Consider the following 20434-nt stretch of genomic DNA (forward strand, 5'->3'; position numbering starts at 1 on the left):
TATTTATTGGAAACAAAAAATACAGAAGTTGTTGGAAAAGTTTAGCAGGTCTGGCAGTATCTGTGAAGAGAAATCCAAATTAACGTTTCAGGTCCAGTGACCCTTCCTAATATGTATTGGAGGCTGTTGGCTTGTGGAACATCATGGAGCCCAAGCCCGTTGTCTTTCTCACTCTTCCCACTAAGAGTATCTAAATAAACTAATCCTTACCCTCCTTCCTACTACCTCTCCCTGGTTTGGGGCAATGAAACCACTATCAACCCAAGGTAGAATAATGAATTCAACATAAATGGGGAATCCAGTTTCTCAGGTTACTGGCTGGAACTGATTGTCCAGTTATGGGGACCGTAGGATGTTTCTTACTTTAAAGATGTCAGATAAATATAAGTTTCTAGCCAGATAATTTTTAATAGACTTGGTATAATCTCTCATGTGATCGTTCATTCTGTCTCCTGAATTGTATGGAATTTTAAGTGTAATGACTTCATAGTATCGTGAAATCCATGTAAAATTCCACATTAAACTGTTGCAAATACTTCTAATTTTCAGTAGTGAATTATGCTTTTAGAGCGCTCCCAAGGTATAATTTCCTAACTAGCTACATGCTCTTTCTTAATTTCCAAAATTTGTTAGTTTGGTTAGTATTGAATTTTAGAATTGTTAGGAATATGGGACTTAGGAGCAGTATTAAGCCACTCAGTCCTCCAAGCTTGCTCTGTCATGGTTGATCTGGTTTGTGTCTGTATCCCACTTTCCTGTCTTCCCTCTCTATAGCCCTTGATTTCTTGTGTCTATCAAAAATCTGTCTTAACTTTGCCTTGAATGTATTCATTGACATGGTTTCCACTATATGGAGAAGAGAATTCTGCATACCAACAGAAATTCTCATCTATACCTTTAAAGCAGGATCACTTATTCTTTAACTCTCTCTCCACACAAGGAAATACCCTGTCAGTATCTACAAATCATTTCAGGATCTTTTATATTTCAAAAAGATTGTCTGCCATTTTTCTGAACACCAATGAATATTGTGCCCAGCCTGTCCAAGCTTTCCTCATAGGTTAACTGCCTCATTCCAGCAATGAGTCAAATGAACCTTCTCTGAACTGCGCACAACACTGTTCTCAATTTCTAAAGAAAACAAAAGTGTACACATTATTCCATATGAAATTTCACAAATGCTCCGTACAGCTGGAGTAACAAGTCCCTACTTCTATATTCAGTTGCTCTTGCAACAAATGAAAACAATTAATTTGCCTTTCTGGATGTAGGATTGCTCGCTGAGCTGCAAGGCTCATTTTCAGACGCTTTGTTACCCTACTGGGTAACATCTTCAGTGGGCATCAGGTGAAGCAATGCTGAAAATTCCCACTTTCTGTTTGTTTGGGTTGGTGATGTCATTTCCTGTGGTGAAGTCAATTTCCACCCCCCAAACTCTGGTTTCATTTCACAGTCCAAAGATGTGCAGGTTAGGTTGATCGGCCATGGGAGATGCAGCGTTACAGGGATATGCGGTGGAGGGTGGTTCTAGGTGGGAATTCTATGTACCATTTACACTCCGGTCTATCTGCGCCTCAGAATTGTGCAGTCTCTCTCCATTCAAATAGTACCCTCTTTTATGTTCTGCCCACTAAAATGAACACATTCGCATTTTCCTACGTAATGGTCAGTCTGCCAAATTTGTTTGCACCCATTTAACCTGTAGGCCCTCTAACTGCTCCTGTCAAATTTCCTATCTATATTGCAGTCATTAGCAATCTTGAGTACCATATATTTGGCACCAATTTCCATGTCATTGTTATAGATTGTAAATAATTGGAGCATTAACACTGATATTGTGCAACTACACTTTGTTATAGCCTGCCACTCTGAAAAAGGCCCATTATCGCTATTCTCTGCTTGCTGTTTCCTAGACATTCCTTTTAATCAATGTGCTCTTTTATAGATATTATATAATAATTGCCTAATTGAGTAATGTTTAGACCGGAGAGATTTTAATAGTTACATGAACGATTAGTGTGTTAGGTTTAGTAAGTATTTTCGTGCTATCCTTCCAGTTGACTATGAAAGGTGTAGTCATGTGCTTGTTTTTGTCTGTCTGGTTACATTGTCCTGGACATTAGTTTAAACTAAATAAGTGGCTGATGTAAGCAAAATGTAAATAGAAGAAACTGGCCTGCAAATTATTATTCTGAAGTATATTTAATTTTTTTTCCCAGTTCATGCTATTCAACAACAAATGACAGTATTACAGAGCCAGCTTCAGCAGGTACAATTGGACCGTGCCACTCTGACAAGCCAGCTCAAGGCTTCCCAATCAGAAATAGCTTCTCTGCAGCAAGTCAGGCTATGGTACCAGCAGCAGCTGACACTGGCACAAGAGGCGAGAGTTCGGTTACAGAGTGAAATGGCAAATGTGCAGGTAAGGTACCATGAGATTTTTATAACCTTTTGGTACTTGTGTTCCACTTAGCCTAAACCGTTTTGCTGCTTTTGCATTCAAAGTTTATTGTGGATATCATATATAGTCAATGACTTTTTAAAAAAAAATTGTATCACTTTAATTTGTATATTTAAATATTTTGGCTGTTACTATTTTGCCTTGGGTTATCTATAAATGAGTACAGAAACTGGTTTAAGTTAATCTTGGAAATGATTGACCAGAGAGAAACTGCAACTTGACATGAAACCAAGTCAAATATAATTTATAATCCAAATTAAGTGTTAGAGAAATTCAGGTCTGGCAACATATGTGGACAGAGAACTGTTTCTCTCTCTGGAGATGCTGCCAGACCTGCTGAGTTTCTCCAGCATCTGCAGTATTTTGCTTTTAAAATATAGTTTATGGTACACTCAAAACTTTTTTTTTTACATTCTGGGTTTTGTGGTTCTGCCATTGTTTCAGTGGAGATGGTTTTGCTTTACTTGCAGGCTGGTCACATGACCCAAGCAGCAATGCTGGAGCATCTGAAAATTGAGAATGTGACTCTTTCTCAACAACTTACAGATACTCAGCAGAGATCAATCAAGGAAAAGGAGCGTATTGCAATGCACCTCCAAAATATTGAGGTAAAGATGTAGCACTAAAAGTGAATTGTACTAATTTCCTGTGACTGAGAGTTCTGTGCATGACTCTGCAGCTGTCAACAAAGTTTAAATTTGATTCTAGTTTCTTTTAACATTTAGTCCTGCAAAGCATTGAAACAATTTTTTTGTTCTTGAAAGAGTCTTTTAGCATTGTCAATGTGTTGTAACCCTTCCATGATGAAATGTACAACAATCTGTTTAAAAACGTTAGCTTAGACCTGTTTGCCAGGTAATGAGTGCACCGTAGTGATCACTAGTGTGAGATCATTATAATTTCAGTCACACCAGATGATCATGAAGAGAAGACCAATTGAATAAGTTGTGACACTGTTTACGTTTTCACGTATCCTCCTGAAGAAGAATGAGGCTGCATTTCTCACTTGTTAAAATAATTTTAGTTCTATTTATGTCATCCTTCATTACAATAGGAAATTTTAATTTTTGTACATCATTGTTATTTATTTATTTGATTTAATATAATTTTGTCACAAGATTCTTTTTTACATTAACTGCGTTGATCTTTAGTAGTGAGCTACTGAAAGTTACAATAAATAGGATTCGTTACCCCAAAACTATAGACCCAAGTCAGCCCTTTCATGCGGTGCTACAGTGCAGAAGGATCCATTCTAGAAACTCATTTGCATTTCATGGTATAGCAGCTTGAGAGAAGCCAGTCTTAATTGTTTCATTATAGCTGTTATTAAATTATTCATGATTGAACCACGACTATTGAATTATTTTCTTGTCAAATGTGACTTTATCGGTCCACAAATTTTGTGATTTTGTTTTTAAGTATTTGAAAATGCCCTTTGTTGCATTAGGTTGATATGTTGGATCAGGAAAAAGCTTTCCAGCAGATCCAAGAAGCTAAGACACTGGTGGAAGATGATCTGTCACGGAGACTTGAAGAGTTTGAGGAAGAGCATGAACACCTTCAGAAACTTGCTGATTCAGCTACTGCATTGGAGAGGCAGCTTGAGGAGGTGAGGAGCAGGGTCATGGTCATCTGATTATGATGTTAACTCCACTTTGCTGCCTATCTCTCATAAATAACCCTCCACTCCCCATGTGGGTGAGGCAAGAGAAAAGTAGTCAAGTTATATGTTATGAAAAGAGGAAAAAAATGTGTATCCTTTTGAACATTATAAACTGTTCCAACACCAGCTTTTTTTTTGTATTACTTTTGATATGTTACTATTATTTATAGAAATGTAGTCATTTGCTCACAACAAAGACCAACAACAAATGGATGAATTGGTAAATTACTGACAGCTTTGGTTGAGGGAAGAATATCATGTCGGAAGCATTCCTTGCCTGTCTTTTGAGTAGTACCGTGGAAACTTTTATATTAGACGAGACATTAGAGCAGCGGACCAGGCCTAAGTTTAATGTCTAAAGAAAAACATCATTTCTGACGGTGCAGTGCTCCTTCAGTACTCTGTTGAAGGTCAGTCCTAAGGTGTGCACTTGAGAGTTCACAATAGAGTTTGGAATCTCAGACTTTTGACTTGGCAGAATGTAATTAAGATTGTAAATGCATTAGGTCTTCTCTGCTCTGAGCACCTCTGTCCAAGTGAACTTAGTTAGCTAGTGTGATTTCAAATTTTCAGAAAAAGAAAGTTCTTCAATTGCACTATTCATCAATTCCTTAACGTTTCCAAAAGCTCGTCTCTAGAGTGCACTGTGGCAATACAGCTCCTCTGTGGAAGCAGTTAAACACTTCTCTTATTTCCCCTCTCAAACGCGAACTTGTATCCCTTGTTCATCCATGTTCTTTTCTACATTTAACTGTGTAATTCTGTCTTGAGGAACTGTTATTAATGTTTATTTCTTTGTGATTCTCATTCTTAGATGTATTGAAAATGTCTTTTCAGGTTAAGTTAACCTTGCATCAACGTGAGCTCCAATTAGGAGCTTTGGAACAGGAACAATTAGACCTACTGAAACAGTTGACTGTCGCCCAGGAGTCCATGCACACCAAGGATCAAACCTTAAATGAGTTGCAGGCACGTTATGATGAGCTGGAGGCCCACCTAACAGAGGTCCAAACTGAAACCAGTGCCAAAGATGAAACAATTCAGTCCCTGCAGAATGAGAAGATTGTCCTGGAAGTTGCACTGCAAGCTAGAAAGACTGATAAGGCTGTACTGGGGGAAGAAACTAAAAAGCTTGAGGAGGACACTGAGATGGTTTCTGAAATCCTCGAACAGCTTCGGCAGGAAATTGCTGTTAAGACTGGGCTGGTAATTAAAACTTAACTGTTCTACAGTACATAATGCTTGAAAGATGAAGGAAAATTTCATTAACTATTTTGTGAATTTCAAGAAAATATTCAAAATGTTATATGTTACAACCCATAAGAATAAGTCACTACCTGATGCATGATCCAATTATATTTTCAGTCCCTATTTTGTGAGAGATGAAAATAGAACTTGGGTGAATAAAATTTACAACAAAAATAGAAAGCAATTATGTAGAATAACAATAGGAAATGTTTAAAATGGTGTTCAACAGAATCCAGGAAAATGTATTGCATTTTAAAAGTATTAAACAGCAATTCAATCAAGGCATCACTGATGAAGAATGGATCATAGGAAAGAGGTGTAAGAACAGTAGAGGAGAGCACAATGAGGTAGAGTATGAAAGATATAGCAGTAAGTTAAACAATTAGGAATGTTTTTAAAAAAGGTATTAAATTATCAAGAAACGAAGTCTACAGGCATGTACATTTTTAAAGTAAGTCATAATGGAAATTGTGGCAAAAATGGGCAAAATGGGATGAAATAAATAGTTGTGATTGTGAAATGGCAGAAATAATAAAGTTAAAAATCATGCTCACGCAGACCCTCTCTCATAAAGAAGCTCTCTCTTTCTCTCTGACATATACTCCCACGCTGACACACTCACCCCCTCAAGGATGTATAGCCCTTTACATTCTCTCACACATACGCACACTTTCTCTCAGACACTCATAAGCGTTCTCACCCCCCCCCCACCCACACACGCACCCGTTTGTGGGGTGAATTTGTACTTGCAGAATAACATTTTATTTTGCTCAAAAACTGCATGACTCCATGTAAGATTCTATAAATCTGTTTTTATTTAAGATTAGATTCAGTTTGAGCATTGTGGCATCGACAGTCTCTTACAGGGCACCTCACACCTTCAGTGTGGACTGACATGACACCAATTGTTAAAGTTGACTTGAGAATGCAAAAATATTTTGCAATTTTACATATGAAAGAACTAAAAACAACATATTCATTCTAAAAGATGACAGACTTAACAAACAATCTGGGTCTTTTTCAATATATAATTTCACTTATATCACACTGTAAACTACAAAATTACCACCCATTCTGAGATTAGGAATCTTGCAGCAAGTGACACAATTGCTAATTCCCCAAAGCCTTGTCTACCATCTGCAAGGCACAACTCAGGAATATATTGGGATATTCCCCACTTGTCTGAAAGCTCCAACAACACTTGAGAAGCTTGACACTATTGAGGACAATCCACCTGGTTGATTGGCACCAAGTCCACAAGCATCCACTTCTTCCACCATGGGTGCCTAGTAGCAGCAGTGTGTGCCATCTACATGATGCACTCACCAAGGGTCTTTGGACAGTGCCTTCTAGACCCATGACCATTACCATTTAGAAAGGAAAGGCTGTGGATACATGGGATCTCCACCATCTGCAAGCTCCCCTCCAAGTCAAACAGCATCCTAATTTGGAAATATATCTCCATTCAGAGATCATAGAATCCCTACAGAGTGGAAACATGGCATTCAGCCCAACAAGTCCACACCAACCCTGAGTATCCTATCCAGACCTAAACAATCCTGCATTTTCCCATGGCTGATGCACGTTACCTGTGGGTAATTTAGCATAGCCAATCCATCTAACTTGCACATCTTTGGACTGTGGAAGGAAACCAGAGCACCTGGTGGAAACCCAGGCAAACACTAGGAGAATGTGTAAACTCCCCACACAGTCGCCTGAGGATCACCGATGAAGGCCCTTCTACGTCACTGAGTCAAAACTCTGAAACTCCTTCCCTAGCAGCATTATGGGTGTGTCTACACCAAATGGACTGCATAGTTCAAGAAGTCAGCTTACAACCTTCTCAGTGACAACTAGGGATGAGCCATAAAGGCTGGCCCAGCAGCAGTGCTCAATTCACAAGTGAAAGTTCTTAAAAAAAACTTAGCACTAATGGATAATACTACTTAGACCACTCAGAATAAGAATTGAAAAGCAAATCATACTATTGTGAGGTCAGAATAAGGGTACCTTAGTTTTAATCTCTTTTGGCTATTATCAATCTTGGGTGCCCAAGTTAGGGTGTGTTTCAGTTTCCTTTCAAAACTCCCTCACCTTTGAGAATAAATGTTCAGGGAATTGGTTTTATTTGACAAGCTAGTAACTTGTTTTTTTATGAATGCTGGTCTTTGTGTACACTAAGACTTGAGTATTGCTGGACAGTTTTTCAAAACTTTTTATCTTGTATGCATTAGGATAAATCTCAAGGATACCAGTTCAAGGGGAAAACCACAGGAAAGTGATGATTGGTTGATACGTGAATTCTGATAGAGGTGTAACAGAGTCTAGAAACAAATTAAACACAGTAAAGTATTATAGTGTCATCGATCATGGGAGTTTTTAAAACCGGTAATAAATTTGTTCAGAAATGTCTGGATCACAGGAATTACGTTTTTGTATAATTCTAAAAGATTATCTATGAAGATCATTGTAAAACACGTGGTATAATTCCTACTTTGAAATAAGCATTACTTTCCAGTATTAGTAACTTTTACAGGAGATGTCCGTTTACATGTACATTTATTTGGCTTTTTATAGGTAGAAAATATGCAAAAGGAGAATACCAGTTTTAAGAAGCAGACTCAGAAACTAAAAGATCAACTTGTACAACAGAAGGTATATGTTCCTGAAATTTGTAATATGTAGTCCAGTCACTTGAAGTTAGCATTATTTACATGTTTAATAGATTGCTCTGAAAGTGATCAGAGGAATGGTATTAGTGGAACAGTATTGATGGTTTTCGAAATTTAATTGTGCCTTCAATTACCTCTTCCTTCAGGTAATGGTGGAGGCCTATCGACGTGATGCAAATTCAAAGGATCAACTAATGAATGAGTTGAAATCAGCAAAGAAAAAGCTGGAGTCAGAGGTCAAAGAACTGAAACAAGAAGTGGTTGTGTTGCAGACTGACAAAAAATCTGCACAGAATGAGCATTTAAGATTACAAAAAGAAATTTCTCGAATTCACCAACAAATGACTGATCTAGAAACCCAGCTGCAGTTGGCACAGGAAGAACGTGATGAATTGAATACAGAGCTTCAGGTACGCAGTCAATTTGACAACACTACATAAGCAACTGGACAATAGTGTTACTGAGTTGGTTTTGCTTAATTTCATTGTTCTTGTCAATAAACCATTACATTTGTCCTATTATACTTTCTAATAGTCAATGCAGTTTGACCGAAACCACCTAATATCACTTTCTCATGAGAATGAAGAACTGAAGAAGCATGTGGAGCAGATGCAGGAAGAAGCTAAAAAGTGAGCGTTTTTTAAAAATTAAATGCGAATGCTTATGTTCCTGCTGATTAAGGAATATACGCAAGCTTTGTTTTAACCTTTATGACCTGGCACTCTCAGCAAACTGGCAAATATGGCCTCAAATATCGCAAAGTTTACTGTATTATTATGTCCAGTTATTATAGTGTTTAAATTTATTTACCTCAATGTAAATATACTGTTATTTGATCAAATGGCAACATGAAATATCAACAGATTTTTCCTCACTCCTAATCTACTGGATGTCGGAGTAGTCAGTTGAGAGTGCGAGTGAGAAGGCTCTCTGCTGCTAAGTATTATTTGTGATTTATGCTGTAAATAAAGTATAACAGTGATTGTATACCCCCGCATTACATTTCTATAACTGTGTGTTTTTACATTGATTATGTGGACCTCTTGATTATGCGGAATATTTGATCCAATCGGTATATTCCTGGTCCCATAAATGCCGGTTAATAAAAGGCTTGATGTATGTCACTGAGTATAAATTTCCAAAATAAGGCTTGGGCAACAATAGTCAAGGTTATTGAAGATGAAGGCTTCCTACTTCCCTCTGTAATCACAAGGGAACTTCGTGGAACATTGCAGGACGAAACTCAAAGAACTTAGTGTTATAGAATAAAGCGCGCAGAAAGTTGCTGTTCGGCACATTGTGAATCTTTTTAATGGCGCTATTAAACTAATCTCACTGTCCTTTTCTGTCTACACCTTTTCTATTTTAATTTTTTCAATTACTTAGAGTCATAGAGATAAACAGCATAGAAACAGACCCTTCGGTCCAACCCGTCCATGCCAACCAGATATCCCAACCCCATCTAGTCCCACCTACCAGCACCTGGCCCATATCCCACCAAACCCCTCCTATTCATATACCCATCCAAATGCCTTTTAAATGTTGCAATTATATCAGCCTCCACCACTTCCTCTGGCAGCTCATTTCATACATGTACCACTCTTTGGGTGAAAAAGTTGCCCTTTAGATCTCTTTTATGTCTTTCCCCTCTCACCCTAAACCTATGTCCACTAGTTCTGGACTCCCCGACCCCAGGAAAAAGATGTTGCCTATTTACCCTATCCATGCCCCTCATAATTTTGTAAACCTCTAGAAGGTCACGTCTCAGCCTCCGATGCTCCAGGGAAAACAGCCCCAACCTGTTCAGCCTCTCCCCATAGCTCAAATCCTCCAACCCTGGCAACTCCAATACCTTGAATTTTCTATGGCTTCAGTTACGTGTTGATGATTTAAAGGCATGTTGATAGCTACTCATTTATTCCCCATTTCTTGTTCTTATTCCTTTTCGCACATTATATAAGGAATTGTTGGATTCATTTTCCTGAAGTTTTGAATCAGCATCGCCTTGATTTTTTTTCCCCAGAGGTATTTCTGAACAGAAGACGCGAATGAAGAAGCTTGGCACTGATCTCAGCAGTGCGCAGAAAGAAATGAAAGCCAAACATAAAGCTTATGAGAGCGCCGTTGGTATCCTGAGCCGTCGACTGCAAGAAGCCCTTGGAGCGAAAGAATCAGCTGAAGCAGAGCTCAGCAAGTTGAAAGATCAGCTCACAGAAGGTGGAAATGATAAAATTCTTCAAGTATGTTGCTTTTTCTAAATTGTAGATTGCAAATGTATTTGTTTTGTAGAACTTGAAAATTTGTGTCTGAGGCAAAATAAAATGTAAATGTAACCCTTTTGTTTAAGAAGATAGGAAGTTATAGGCTGGTTTGCCTGACTTTGGTCATTGATAAGAACTTTAGTGTCCATTATTAAGGATGAGATGGCAGAGTACTTGGAAGTGCATGGTAAAATAGGGCTGAGTCAGCACGGCTTTGTCAGGGGGGAGGTGATGCCTGAAAAATCTGTTAGAATTTTTTGAGAAGACAGCGAGCGAGTTAGGCAAAGCAGAGCCAGTGGTTGTGATCTATTTGGATTTCCAAAAGACTTTTTTGACAAAGTGCTGCACGGGAGGCTGCTAAATAAAATGAGAGCTCATGGAGTTTGGTGCAAAGTACTGGCATAGCTAGAGGATTGGCTGGCTGACTGGCAGAAGGGTTGATAGTGTGGTGCTGGAAAAGCTCAGCACGCTGGGTGGCATCCAAGAAGCAAGAGAATTGACTTTACAGACAAAAGCCCTTCATCAAGAATTATGCCTGCTTGATTGACAGAAGGAGTCTTTGTCAAGATGACCACTGGTGACCAGTGAACTTTGGTGAGGATCAGTGTTGGGACCACACTCATGTATTCATGTTATGCATTAAAGAGGGACTGAGATTATTGTTGCTGAATTTGCAAAATGCACAAAGGAAGTGGACAAACTGCAATTGAATTTGGACATGCTAAGAGTGGACAAAGAAGAGGCAGATGGAATACAATATGGGAAAGTGAGGTTATGCATGTGGATAGAAAGAGTAGAGGTGTAGATAATTTTCTAAACTGGGAAAGGCTTTGTAAATCTAAAGCACAAAGGGACTTGGGAGTTCTAGTTCAGGATTCTCTTACGATTAACATGCTAGAGTACAGGAGCAGAGACCTGCTGCTGAGGCAGTATAAGAATCTGGTCAGTCTGCATTTGGAATAGAAGAGAAGCTTTGGGGCCCATATTTAAGGAAAAGATGTGCTGGCGTAGTAGGGGGTCCAGAGGAGATTTACAAGAATGATCCTGGAGCTGAAGGGTTTGCTGTGTGTGGAGAGGTTGAGGTCTCTGGGTTTAGAAGGATGAGGGGCCATCTGTTTTAAACTTCTAGAATATCAAGAAGCCTGGATAGAGTGAAATGTGGAGAAGAGTTTTCCACTGGGAGAGACTAGGACATGAGAATACAGCCTCAGTGAAGGGATCCCTTCAGAACTGAGATGAGGAATTTCTTTAGCCACAGGTTGGTTAATCTGTGGAACTCATTGCTGCAGAAGGCTGTGGAGGTCAAATCATTGTAGAATCACTACCGGTTGGGAAATAGGTCATTCGGTTCAGCAAATGCACACTGACCCTCCAAAGAGCATCCCACCCAGACCCATCCCTCTACCCTATCTCTGTAACCCTGCATTTCCCATGGCTAATCCACCTAATCTGCACATTTTTGGACTGAGAGGAAATCTGGGCACCTCTAGGAAGCCCACACAGGCACAGCAACAATGTACAACGTCCACACAGACAATCAGCCAAGGGTGGAATCTAACCTAGCGCTGTGAGGCAGCAATGCTAATCATTGAGTCACTGCTGTGGTTTTTATTTTGAGACCGAGGTAGGTTCTTGATTAGTTCCTTGGTTCAAGGGTTAAAGGGAGAATGGAGGAGACCAGGGTTGAGAAGCATATCGGCTATGATTGAATGTTGATGCAGACTTGATGGGCCAGATGACCTAATTTTCTTTTGTATGCTATGGACTAAGAAGGAGCTTTATAAAATGTTGCAGTACAGAGGAAGACCAGAGGTATGATGATTATCCTGGCTCTTTGAAAGATTTATTCAATTTGTCTCAGCACCCTGCTATTTCCCACAAACCTAAAAAAAAAACTCTCTTGGCATTCTAAGACATCACTTACAGGATTTGCAAGAGAAGTTGTAATAAAATCTTTTTACAAAAAGTTCCAAAATTAAACTAAGGGCTGAAGCTGAGTTTCATTTTAGTGACAAAATATTCTGTGCCCAGTGGTTATGATATTGGGCGAACAAGCCACAGATTCTGAGCCAGATTCTGTCATAGCAGCTATCATGGTCACAAATTTCCATGCTATGTAACACTAAATACCTGGCACCACCATTTTCTCAAGGCTGCTCAGAGATGAACAAATGAAGTCATCTATTTGGGTATATCTTGTCCTGAAAAAGAACCCTACAACTGTGAAACTGATTCCACTGCTGGTTTTATTATTTGCCACTTAGGCCCTTTGAGCCTGCACCACCATTCAATATGATCATGGCTGATCATCCTTAATCAGTATCCTGTTCCTGCCTTATCTCCATAACCCTTGATTCCACAATCCTTGAGAGCTCTATCCAACTCTTAAATGAATCCAGAGACTGGGCCTCCACTGCCCTCTGGGGCAGAGCATTCCACACAACCACCACTCTCTGGGTGAAGACGTTTCTCCTCATCTCTGTCCTAAATGGTCTACCCCTTATTTTTAAGCTGTGTCCTCTGGTTCGGCACTCACCCATCAGCGGAAACCTGTTTCCTGCCTCCAGAGTGTCCAATTCTTTAATAATCTTATCTGTCTCAATCAGATCCCCTCTCAGTCTTCTAAACTCAAGGGTATACAAGCCCAGTCGCTCCAGTCTTTCAGTGTAAGGTAATCCCGCCATTCCAGGAATTGACCTCGTGAACCTATGCTGCACTCCCTCAATAGCCAGAATGTCTTTCCTCAAATTTGGAGACCAGAACTGCACACAGTACTCCAGGTGTGGTCTCACCAGGGCCCTGTACAGCTGCAGAAGAACCTCTTTGCTTCTATACTCAATCCCTCTTGTTATGAAGGCCAGCATGCTATTAGCCTTCTTCACTGCCTGCTGTACCTGCATGCTTACCTTCATTGACTGGTGTACAAGAACACCCAGATCTCTCTGTACTGCCCCTTTACCTAAATTGATTCCATTTAGGTAGTAATCTGCCTTCCTGTTCTTGCCACCACAGTGGATAACCATTCATTTATCCACATTAAACTGCATCTGCCATGCATCTGACCACTCACCTAACTTGTCCAGGTCACCCTGTAATCTCCTAACATCATCTTCACATTTCACCGTGCCACCCAGCTTAGTATCATCAGCAAATTTGCTAATGTTATTACTAATACCATCTCCTATATCATTAACATATATTGTAAAAAGCTGCGGTCCCAGTACTGATCTCTGCAGTACCCCACTGGTCACTGCCTGCCATTCCAAAATGGAGCCGTTTATCACTACTCTTAGTTTCCTGTCAGCCAATCAACTTTCATTCCAAGTTAGTACTTTGCCCCCAGTACCATGCGCCCTAATTTTGCTCACGAACCTCCAAAAGCTTTCTGAAAGTCCAGGTACACTACATCTACTGGATCTCCCTCGTCCATCTTCAGAGTTACATCCTCAAAAAATTCCAGAAGATTAGTCAAGCATGATTTCCCCTTCATAAATGCATGCTGACTCTGACCTATCCTGTTACTACTATCCAGATGTATCGTAATTTCATCCTTTATAATAGACTCCAGCATCTTTCCCACCACTGAGGTCAGACTAACTGGTGTATAATTTCCTGCTTTCTCTCTCCCACCTTTCTTAAAAAGTGGTACAACATTAGCCACCTTCCAATCTGCAGGAACTGATCCTGAATCTATTGAATTTGGAAAATAATCACCAACGCATCCACGATTTCTCGAGTCACCTCCTTCAGTACCCAGGGATATAGACCATCAGGCCCCGGGGACTTACAACCTTCAGACCTAACAGTCTCTCCAACACCAATTCCTGGCAAATATAAATTCCCTTCAGTTCAGGTCCTTCAGCCACTGTTACCTCAGGGAGATTGCTTGTGTCTTCCCCAGTGAACACAGGTCTGAAGTACCAATTCAAGTCTTCTGCCATTTCTTTGTTCCCCGTAATATATTCCCCTGTTTCTGTCTTCAAGGGCCCAATTTTAGTCTTAACCAAAGATTTTTTAGGTATGTGAAAGGCAAAACTTTTACTATCCTCCTTTATATTATTGGCCAGTTTACCTTCGTAACTCAATTTTTCTCTGCGTATTTCCTTCTTAGTAATCCTTTGTTGCTCTTTAAAAGCTTCCCAGTCCTCAGTTTTCCCACTTATCTTTGCTATGTTATACTTTTTCTCTTTTAACTTTATATGTTTCTTAACTTCCCTCGTCAGTCGCGGCCACCCATGCCTCCTCCTAGGATCTTTCTTCCTTTTTGGAATGAACTGATCCTGCAACTTCTGCATTATACCCAGAAATATCTGCCATTGTTCCTCCACTGTCATCCCTGCTAAGGTATTGCACCATTGAACTTTGGCCAGCTCCTCCCTCATAGCTCCATAGTTCCCTTTCTTCAACAGCAATATTGTCACTTCCGATTGTACCCTCTCCCTCTCAAATTGCAGATTGAAGCTTATTGTATTATGGTCACTACTTCCCAATGGCTCCTTCACTTGGAGGTCCCTGATCAATTCTGGTTCGTTGCACAATACCAGATCCAGAATTGCCTTCTCCCTGGTGGGCTCCAGCAACAGCTGTTCTAAGAATCCATCTCTGAGGCACTCCACAAAGTCTCTTTCTTGAGGTCCAGTACCATCCTGATTCTCCCAGTCTACCTGCATGTTGAAATCCCCCATAACAACTGTAGTAACATCTTTGCGACAGGCCAATTTCAGCTCCTGATTTAACTTACATCCGACATCCAGACTACTGTTTGGGGGCCTGTAGATAACTCCCAAGAGGGTCTTTTTACCCTTAGTATTTCTCAGCTCTATCCACGCTGACTCTACATCCCCTGATTCTAGATCCCCCTGCGCAAGGGACTGAATATCATCCCTTACTAACATGGCCACCCCAAACCCTCTGCCTGTCGGTCTGTCCTTACGATAGCACATGTAGCCTTGAATATTCATTTCCCAGACCCTGTCTGTTTGAAGCCACGTCTCAGTTATCCCCACAATATCGTATCTGCCAATTTCCAAAAGAACCTTAAGCTCATCCATCTTATTTCTAATGCTTTGCGCATTCATGTATAGTATTTTAAATTTGTTACTGCCCTCACCCTTCCCATCAACTCCTATTTCACTCAACCTTACAGCATGATCCCTTTCTGAGTTTTCTGCCTCATTGATACAATTGTCTTTCTTGACTTCCCTTGTTCTAACTTTCCCTCCAATTTCCTTCTTAAACATCATTTGTTCCCCCCCACCAACTACATAGTTTAAGCATAGCTGCGTTGCAGTAGCAAACCTGCCTGCCAGAATGCTGGTCCCTAACCTATTAAGGTGCAAACCGTCTCTCTTATAGAATTTATGCTCAGCACAAAACATATCCCAGTGATCCAAGAATTTAAATCCTTGCTTCCTGCACCAGTTCCCCAGCCATACGTTCAAGTCCATTATCTCCCTGTTTCTGGCCTCACCAGCCTGAGGAACTGGAAGCAAACCGGAGATGACCACCTTGGACGTCCTGTTTTTCTGCCTCTTCCTAGTTCTCCGAAGTCCCGCTGTAGTATGTCCCTCCTATTCTTCCTGACATCATTTGTGCCGACATGTACCACCACCTCTGGCTCTTCACCTTCGTCCTTGAGGATTTCCTGCACTCTGTCTGTGATGTCTTTAACTCTGGCACTAGGAAGGCAACACACCATCCTTAAGTCCCGCCTGCTGCCACAAAAACTCCGGTCAGTTCCTCTCACTATGGAGTCCCCTATTACCACGGCTCTGTGCGATGTCCGACTCTTCCGCTCTGCCTCCACGCCAACTTTTGATTGACAGACCTGGCCGCCTCGTGGACTGGCAGTGTCATCTGTCTCTACTGTTTCCAAAAGATTCAACTTGTTCCTGACAGGTACTTCCCCCGGGGTCTCTTGCACCTGTCTCCTCTCTGCCTTCCTCATCGTCTGCTCTCTTCTGGTACACTTGGTGTAATAACTTCACTGAAGGTCTTATCCAGAAAGATCTCGTTCTCTCGGATGAGCCTAAGGTCCTCGAATTCTTTCATCAGTGCTGCAATATGCTCTGTCAGTAGCTGAACGTGCACACACTTTCCACACTTATATGAGCCAAACACACCGGAGTCATTGACCTCCCACATCAAGCACGTAGCACAATGAACCAGCTTGGCAGTCATGTCTTCACCCTCTTCAACTGTGGCGTAATCACTTCACTCAATCTCCTTGTCAAAGACTCCTGAGCTAAAGCCTCACTCTTCAATCCACAGGAACTTCCTTGGACACTCTTTTTTGGGGCAAGTCTGTGGACTTTTAATTTAGGTTAGAGGAGAAGAGAGGGAGGGAGGCCCTACTTTGTAGGACCTGGGGTCTAGAACACACCCACTCGAATAACAATCACTTACCTTCCTGACCGGCTTTGCGCTCTGCCTTCACTTCCACTCAGCTCCCTTCGCTCTCTGATGCAAAAAAGCATCTAACTGTGTATACCTGCCTTTGATCCATCTCCCCTAATACTTTTGCTCCACAAAAATTTATCTATCCTAGATTTAAACTTAACAACTGATGCTTTAAGTTGGTGACTTCTTCAGAACTAATGATTTTCAATCTGAAATGTTAACTCAGTCTTGCGCCCTCCCTCCCTTGCTCTGTCGCGTCCCCGTTCCCCCCCCCCCGTTGCGCGCACCACCCCCTGTTGCGCTCCCCACCCCCCCCCCCCCCCACCCGTCGCACGTCGACCCCCTCCCCCGCTATCGCTCTCACCACCGCCACCACTCCCCTCTCTATACACACACACACTTTTCATTTCAGGTTTTTCAGCATCTACACTTTTTATTTGCTTTTGTATAGCTAGAGTTTTGTTGATTGAAATAAAGAATGATGCAGCTCATTGGAGCCACAGATTGAAGAGCTGCAAATTTCCAACATTTGCTATCCACTTGTTAAGCATCTGATCGCATTTGAATGCTATAAATAAGCCATGAAGAGCCATGTATTTGCCTTGAAGATAAGAACTGGAGGTCCGATCATTCTGGTTCGTTAGAAGGGTTGCTTCTTCTGTCAAACTCTTGAATAATGTCATCAAATACTTCCCAATTTCTGACAGGTTATATACGAGGTGACAAAGAGGAATTAACAGGACGTAGCTTTTTCCCACAAAGCTTTCCTGTTCAGACAAAATGTGCAATGTTTTCTTAAGTATTCAATCAATACAACACTTGTTTGATTTTACTTGAAATGAGACATGTGGTGTCAATATAGAATGTTTGCTTTGGTGCACCAGGCTTGCTGCAGTTGGGTTCATTTTTGGCCGAAAAATGCAGTGTGGCTTTTGGCATTACTGTATTGATGAGGTTGGTTGGAGCTGGACTGGCAAGTTATCTTGTTATCCCTTTGTATATTAATAGGAACGGATTCAGGCTTTGCAAACAGAGCTGCAGGCAGTAAACTACAGCAAAGCCACACTTGAAAAGGAGTTACAGGCAATCATCTCCCTTACCAGCCAGGAACTTGAGGATTATAGAGAGAAGGTCTTGGATCTAGAGGATGAGGTAAGACCTAAACCAAACCACGCTGTGTACGGGTATTGTTATTAACCACACCTACCCGATTTCATGTGACTAGGCTGGCAATCCGGAGGTTCGGGCTAATGTTCTAGGGGCACGAGTTCAAATCCCATCACAGCAGCAGGTAGAATTTGAATTTTGTGAACCAATTTGAAATATAAAGCAGATCTGAGTTATGGTGACCATGATAAACACCATCTATTTTCGTTCATCTACTTTAGGGGAGGTGATGGCCTGTGATAATGTTGCTGTTTTTTTTTAAAGCCAAGGTAATGTACTGGGGAACAGGTTTGAATCCTGCCGTGGCAGATGGTGGAATTTAAATTCAATAAAAATTGGAATTAAGTGTCTAATGATGGCCATGACTCCATTGTCACTTGTTAGGAAAACCCATCTGGTTCACTCCTCTTTTAGGTAAGGAAACTGCCATCTTCGCCTCCTGTGACTCCAGACCCATGGCAATATGGTCTTAATTGCCCTCTGAGGGATGGGCAGTAAATGCTGGCTTAGCTATTGACCACTTCATCACATGAATAAATTTTAAAGTCATTTTGGGAAGGAGATCTGTTATAATTACTGGTCTAGCCTTCATGTGACCTCCGGGCCATAATTATATGCCTGTTTTCTTAACTGTCCTCTGAAATTGACTAGCAAGTCACTCAGTCTTAGGGCAGTTAGGGATGGTTGACAAATGCTGGTCTTGCCAGTCCGCCAACATTGGACGAAAGAATAAAGAGGAAAAAAAACCACTTGTTGGTATTGTTTGCTAGTGAATTAATTTCTCTTTTTAATTTGGCTTGTTTCAGCCCAATTGAACACTACTATGGAAGTGAATAGATTAATTCTTGGATCTTTCATTCTCCCTTTGCCTGGCCCGCAAGAAAATAACCAGACTCAGGTGGTGGATCATTTTGCTGACCAAAACGTGTTTATAAACAATTATTATCCTGCTCTTTTGTGGTATGAAGACTTTTTTGTGTTCTGCAAAATGAATAGAAACTATTTTAAACACCACTTGCATTTATTTGGTCTTTGAAGACCTTATGATGTCTAGAAGTACTTTTGAAGTATAGTCACTGTGGAATTGTAAGTAGATTTCCAGGTGCATTATATTTGGAATCATCAATGCCACAAGGACATAGGAACAGATGTTAGCCCATTGAATCTGCTCTGCCATTCAATGAGGTCACTGATCTGATAGCCTTGTACTCCACTTGCCTGCCTTTTTCCCTATAACCATTGATTTCCTTACTTATTATAAGATCTGTTGCTCTTAGCCTTGAATATACTTGACGACTGAGTCTTGACAGACCTCTGCAATAAATATTTCCACAGGTTTGCTTCCATCTGGGTACTCTTCATCTCCGCCCTTTTGTTCTCTTGTTCTGATATGCCCTTTGTTCCCATACTCTGCCATATGGGGAAACAACAACGATCTACCCTGTGAAGTCACCCTAAGAATCTTGTATGTTACCTCTCAATCTCTTAAATTCCTATGAGTAAAGGCATAACCTACTTAAGCACCCCTCCATAAGGCAGTTCCTCTATACAGCAGCAGCCCAGTGAATCTTTCTTGGGATGTCTCTAATGCCAGTATATCTTTCCTTGGGTAACTATTCACAGTATTCCAGATGTAGTCTGAGTAGTACCTTGCATATTTTCAGTATAATCTCCGTACAGTTATACTCTATTCCCTTTGAAATAAAAGTCAATGTTCCATTTTCTTTCCTCATTGCCTACCCATCTTTGTCATTCGTACATAAGAACTCCAGATTCCTCTGTTCTCTCGCTCTCTGCAGTCGTTCCCCATTTAAATAATATTCAGCTTATTTATTCTTACTGCCAAAGTGCAAATGTTCACATTTTCTCACATATTTAATCTGCCAAGTTTTTGCCCATTGGCTTAACCTATCTTTATCATTCTGCAGGGTCTCGGCTTCATGTTCACCACTTCCCACCTCTAATGGTCAGGAGCAAACTAAATCTGTTTATTTACAACTGTAAATGATAAATGAGATATTGCCCATTACATTCATGTATAAACGCCTTTGATCATTTTCATTGCTTTTTCTTTCTCCCTTTAGTTCCTCTTGCCTGTTTCCCCTGCAGTTTCTCTTATTTCAAAGGGTTGCTGTCAATAATTGTTTTTTTTAAAATGAAAACACTATTTATCAATCCCTTCACAGGAATTAATACAAACACTCGGGCTTTTGTGACACAATAATAGTGTCCATACCTCTGAGCCAGGACGTTTCAAGTCTTACCTGTTGCACAGTTGTGTAATAACATCTTTTGACTATTCCAACCACTCACTCATTAAAAGCAATCTAATTCAAGCATTTGTGGTTTTTTTCCTCTGGAATTATCATCCTTCAGGCAAAAATTAAGGGTGTGTTCTGTCCTGAGGAATATTGGAAAGTATAGTTGTGATTCACGGTGTAAACTGCTTTTCAATACAGGATAGATTGTTTTCCAGATATTATTAGTGTTTGAAATTATAAATACATGATTGAAACTGTTAAACATCTATTTCTGTCCCTTTGTGTATCAAGTCCATATATCT

At 40.5% G+C, this 20434-nt stretch overlaps 1 protein-coding gene across 7 annotated transcripts in view; it reads left to right on the forward strand.

The window, feature by feature from the left end:
- golga3 (golgin A3) overlaps window positions 1-20434 on the forward strand; it is a 103425-nt gene that overhangs the window by 68381 nt on the left and 14610 nt on the right. For all 7 annotated transcript variants that reach the window (XM_072587721.1, XM_072587723.1, XM_072587720.1 and 4 more), the window contains 9 exons: window positions 2220-2422; window positions 2932-3069; window positions 3909-4070; window positions 4962-5330; window positions 7950-8027; window positions 8191-8454; window positions 8579-8673; window positions 10068-10284; window positions 17713-17856. In XM_072587721.1, coding sequence (XP_072443822.1) covers window positions 2220-2422; window positions 2932-3069; window positions 3909-4070; window positions 4962-5330; window positions 7950-8027; window positions 8191-8454; window positions 8579-8673; window positions 10068-10284; window positions 17713-17856 — 1670 coding nt within the window. The remainder of the gene's footprint in view (window positions 1-2219; window positions 2423-2931; window positions 3070-3908; window positions 4071-4961; window positions 5331-7949; window positions 8028-8190; window positions 8455-8578; window positions 8674-10067; window positions 10285-17712; window positions 17857-20434) is intronic.

This window comes from Chiloscyllium punctatum, chromosome 17 (assembly GCF_047496795.1).
Source record: "Chiloscyllium punctatum isolate Juve2018m chromosome 17, sChiPun1.3, whole genome shotgun sequence".
Classification (NCBI taxonomy): Eukaryota; Metazoa; Chordata; class Chondrichthyes; order Orectolobiformes; family Hemiscylliidae; genus Chiloscyllium; species Chiloscyllium punctatum.